The sequence below is a fragment of the Carya illinoinensis genome, chromosome 11, assembly GCF_018687715.1.
Source record: "Carya illinoinensis cultivar Pawnee chromosome 11, C.illinoinensisPawnee_v1, whole genome shotgun sequence".
Lineage (NCBI taxonomy): Eukaryota > Viridiplantae > Streptophyta > Magnoliopsida > Fagales > Juglandaceae > Carya > Carya illinoinensis.
The window spans coordinates 14,419,821-14,424,911 of NC_056762.1; the positions used below are offsets into that span (position 1 = coordinate 14,419,821).

General features: G+C 38.9%; 1 protein-coding gene across 1 annotated transcript; it reads right to left on the reverse strand.

The window, feature by feature from the left end:
* Nucleotides 1-4,276: 4,276 nt before the first annotated feature.
* On the reverse strand, nt 4,277-4,840 carry LOC122282236. The gene has a single exon (XM_043094188.1). The coding sequence runs from the start codon at nt 4,838-4,840 to the stop codon at nt 4,277-4,279; it is 564 nt and encodes a 187-aa protein (XP_042950122.1).
* Nucleotides 4,841-5,091: the final 251 nt, after the last annotated feature.

Genomic DNA, 5,091 nt, shown 5'->3' on the forward strand with positions numbered 1-5,091 from the left:
AATAGAGTTTGCTTATAATAATAGCTTCCAAGACAAAATACAGATGACCCTATACGAAGCCTTGTATAGAAGAAAATGTAGATTCCCGTTGTATTGGAATGAAGTGGGAGAATGAAAAGTGCTCTAACCATAATATTTGCACGAGGTTCAGAAGCAAGGGGCTCTAATTCAAGAAAGAATGAAAGCGACACAAAACTTATAGAAGAGTTACATCAACAATTGACGAAGAAAATTGGAGTTTTTTTTTGTAGGAGATTGGGTATATATTAAAGTATCACCAATGAAAGGAGTTATACGTTTCGGCAAGAAAGGGAAATTCCCCAATACTTAGGACCCTTTGAGATTGTGGAAAGAGTAGGTCTAGTAGCTTATCAGTTGGATTTGCCAGTAGCAATGAAAGGAATTCATAATGTGTTTCATGTGTTGACTTCGAAGAAGTGCTTTGGAGACAAGCAACCAGTGGTAATGGATACTGGTAGTTTTCAATTGCAACCTAATTTGTCTTATGAGGAACAACCTATTCAAATTGTGGATCACAAAGAGCAAGAGATAAGAAATCAGAAGATACCACTAGTGAAAGTTCTCTGGAATAACCCAAACTTTCAGGATTCTATGAGGAATATAAACCCTCACTTGTTTGTATCTTAGAATCTGTAAGCTTTTGATGAAAGTACGAATTGTTTGATTTATATGTATATGACTGTCTTGCTGGATTGGATCTTTTCTGTTTGACGATTGTAGTTTAAGCCTAGTAATCCTTTATGCACCTACCAAACCCTTGAAACAGGGAATGGTGCAACCTAGGAAGGCCCCGCGAATGTCGACTTTGAAGAAGTGCTTTGGAGGCAAGCAGCCAGTGGTAATGGATACTGGCAGTTTTCAATTGCAACCTAATTTGTCTTATGAGGAACAACCTGTTCAAATTGCAGATCACAAAGAGCAAGAGCTAAGAAATCAAAAGATACCACTAGTGAAAGTTCTCTGGAATAACCCAAACTTTCAGGATTCTATGAGAAATAGAAACCCTCACTTGTTTGTATCTTAGAATCTATAAAATTTTGATGAATGTACGAATTGTTTGATTTATATGTATGTGACTGTCTTGCTGGATTGAATCTTGTCTGTTTGACGATTGTAGTTTAAGCCTAGTAATCCTTTATGCACCTACCAAACCCTTGAAACAGGGAATGGCGCAACATAGGAAGGCCCCACGAATGTTAGTGTCTTCAATGGCATAGTTAAGAGAGAAAAGGGAATGACATCGTACTCACATGATGGAAGCTCAGTTAAGGAAGTTGGAAAAATTTGAGCACCATCGTACTCACGTGATGGATGCAAATTCTAGTGGTAATGTTTATTTTTGAAGAGCGTTACCACATGAGGAGCGGTAGCCTCAATTTTGCTGGAAAGAAGTGGAAATGGTGAATCCACAAAATTTTAATCCAGAAGTGGAATCAAGTCGTGTAATACCCGAGTCCTACTATGAAGGTCCTTACATCATTTTATGAATTCTTTAAGTTAAAAATTTTAGATAAATATTCCTAATCATTTTATTTATTTTATTTTTAATTTAAGATGGGTGTGCTTTTATTTTTATGTGTATTAAAATAAATTAAAGGGCATGATTTTAAGACCTTACAATATTTTTCTCTTAAACCCTCTAATTTTTAATTATTCAAGACATGTCCCAAGCTTCCTTCACCATTGGATTGGTAGGCAGGAAAAATATCTTGAGGTGGGTAGATCTCCACCATTCATACCCCTTAGCTTATGAAGTAAGATTTGACTAAAGAGCAACTTAAGTCCCTTTACCCTTTTGAAACTGTCGGTATCCTTAAGCAAAGAAGAAAAAGTTTTCTTCTCCTCCAAGCCTAGCCGACGCCTTCCCTCTATTCCTCTTCTTCTTCTTCTTCTCATCTTCAAGCTCAAAAGACCAAGATTTTCCTTTCTCATCTCCAAGTCGTGCGACCCACAAGAAAGAGAGGAAATAGTTTCCTTTCTCCCAAGTCGTGCAATGCTCATTCCTCCTTACCCATTTTTGGTTGTTCCCAAATTTGAATCCAAGATTTCATTTTCATCTTCCAAAGGGTAAAATCTTGAAGGTAATAAACTTTCATTTCACTTCCTAGCATGATTTCCATATGGGTTTTGAGTTTCACTAATTATTTCACCTATTGATGTTTGGTTTTGGGGATTTAAAATAGTGACATCGTTGCTCTTTATCCAAAAAACCATACCACTAGTTGGCCTTCTATCTTGCCTCTTGAAAGGAGTTAAGAGTTTAAGGTAAAAACCCTAACTTGAACTCCATTTGATTAGGATGTTGTTTTGAGGCTAACCGAATCATGTAGCAAGATTTTGTTCTAGAATTTTGTTCCTTATCTCTTCATGTTGTGATTTCTCATACATATTCCTTATTTTGCCTTAGCCATATATATATGGGAGCTGTTTTTGTGTCGTACATTATTATATTTTGAAATGAAGGGGCCGGGTTTTAGCAAACAAACTTGTTTTAAATCTTAGATGACTCTTGAAATGATTCTTGGTATGTATGTTGGTGCCATCGGTTCTATTCTGAGGGGGTGCTACATGTTTTGTCTTAGGATGCTAGAGGTGTTGGGTTTTCAGATTTATTATAGTTGTAGTTTTTTTGTTTTTTTTGAAAAACTGATCTCATTAATTAGGGTACCATTAACAAACTTCAACTCTATGGAGCATAGAGAAAAGGGATTACATCAAATCTGAAATCATAATAGACTTAATACAAGGAGTTTCAATGTCATAGACGTCTTCAGCTTTCTCAAAGGCAGCTTTTGCTAGTTGGTGGGCTGCCTTATTTGCTTCTCGATAGATGTGAGAAGTTGTCCACTTGATGCTTGAATTTAGCACTTGTCTTGCATCTTCGATTAGGGAGCCCCCCAAGCTCCAATCCAGACCTTGGTTTAGCAACAAGTCCACTACATGCTTAGAGTCACCCTCTAGATAGACCTGTTGCAGGCCTAGCTCTTTGCAAAACACTGCAGCCATGAGTAGTCCACAAGCTTCAACATCCGAGGGGCATCCTTTGAGAGGCCTTTGAGCACGGAGAGTACCTATGATTTGTCCTTGGAAGTCTCTGACAATCACTCCTATTCCAATTCGCCCCTCCCTTTTATTGACTACCGCATCCCAGTTGAGTTTGAACCAGTTCTTCTCTGGCTTTGTCCATTTATGGATGATTGTTGGGGCCATTTCATGGTCTCCTCTTGATATTGTGAGAGAATCTTTGCAAGCTGAAAACTCATCTGTTTCCCACTAGAATACTCTTGTGGGGTGCATGAAAACTTTACCATGAAGGGCTTCATTCCTCCTGGTCCAGGTTCCCTTCAAGGTGATGGCACTCTTTTCCAACTCAATAGTATCTAAGGACTCTACTAGTATTGACCATATATCAAATAAGAGATCACTTTGGCACGACAATTTTTTAACCTTCTTATTGCTCTGATTCTAAATATACTGTGTAGCAGTATAACTCCACAAGGCATGACCCGAAGTCTCAGGGGCTTGTTTGCAAATGAAGCATGAGCTATCATCAACAATCTTTCTTCTTTTTAGGTTTGCCAGGGTTGGGAGTGCCTCACTACAAGCTCTCCATATGAACAACTTGACATTTGGGGGAATTCTCATCTTCCAAATGCTCTTCCACATTTGCTTATCCCGAGCTCTGCTTGAAAGTTCTCCTTCCAAGTCATCCTCCAATTGTCGATGGAAATGGTATCCACTTTTCGCTGAGTATTGTCCATTAGTAGTAAATGGTCATACCATTCTGTCTTCTCTCCCTCCTATGCTTATTAGTATGACTTTGATAGCTTCAATCTCCCTTGCTAAGAATAGCACCTGTAGGAGTGGGTCCTTCCAAATTTTGAGGTTTGCATAAATGAGATCACTGACATGTTCATACCAACATTCAGCTGGTCGAGGTGAGATTACCTGGTAGACGAGGAGGGAGGGAACCCAGCCATCATTCCATATGTTCACATGATTGCCATTACCCACCCTCCATAAGAGACCTTTTTTTAGTATCTCCAAACCTGCATGGATGCCTCTCCAAGAAAAAGATGGCCTTAAACCCAATTGTTCATCTAACAATTCAGCCTTACCGAAATACTAATGTTTGAGGATCCTTGCAACTAGAGATGTTGGATTCTATAGGATTCTCCACCCTTGTTTTGAAAGTAAAGCTAAGTTGAAACTCCTGAAATCTCTAAAACCAAGTCCTCCATTATCTTTGCTATGGCTAATTTGTTTCCACTTGACCCATTGAATTTTTGAGTAGTTGATTCAGCCTTCTTGTTATGGAAATTGGAAGCAAAATAATCCCCATGGAATAGGTAGGTATGGCCTGCAGCACTGCTTTGAGGAGAACTTCTTTGCCTACTGCAGAGAGGTACTTTGATTTCCAATTGGTCACACGGGCCCATGTTCTGTCAATAAGGCCATGGAATTCTACAACTTTTCTTCTGACCACAAGTGCCGGTAACCCCAGATATCTTTCAAATTTGCTGCATGAATTGACCCCTGCCAGCTTCAATATTTGGTGCTTATCATCTTGTTTGGTATTTTTGCTAAAGAAAATGATAGACTTTTCTTTGTTTAGTACCTGGCCTGATGCCTTCTCATATATTTTTAGGATCTTAAGCACATTAAGGTGCTCCAGAGGGGTTGCTTGATAGAAGAGAATGCTATCATCCGTGAAGAAAAGATGATTAACTAAGATGAGGCCTCTTCCTATTGGTGCAGGTGTTATCAGGCCAGATTGTTCTGCTTGATTCAATAATGCAGTGAGGGCTTTAGCACACATGATGAATATGTATGGGGACATGGGATCACCTTGTCTAAGGCCCCTTGAAGGCCTAAATTTCCTTTGTGGTTCCCTATTAACAAGATTGAGTAGGATACTGAGTTAAGACAGGATTGGATGAGCTTGATCCAGTGAAGGGGAAATTCCATCTTTGTCATGACTGATTTGACAAAACAACATTCTACCCTGTCATAAGCCTTGCTCATGTCTATTTTTAAGGCCAAACATCCTCTTTTGCTTGTCATCCTTGA

What these genes read in the sequence shown, in the direction of transcription:
- LOC122282236 (XM_043094188.1), bottom strand. Translation starts at nt 4,840, where the DNA reads ATGTGTGCTAAAGCCCTCACTGCATTATTGAATCAAGCAGAACAATCT.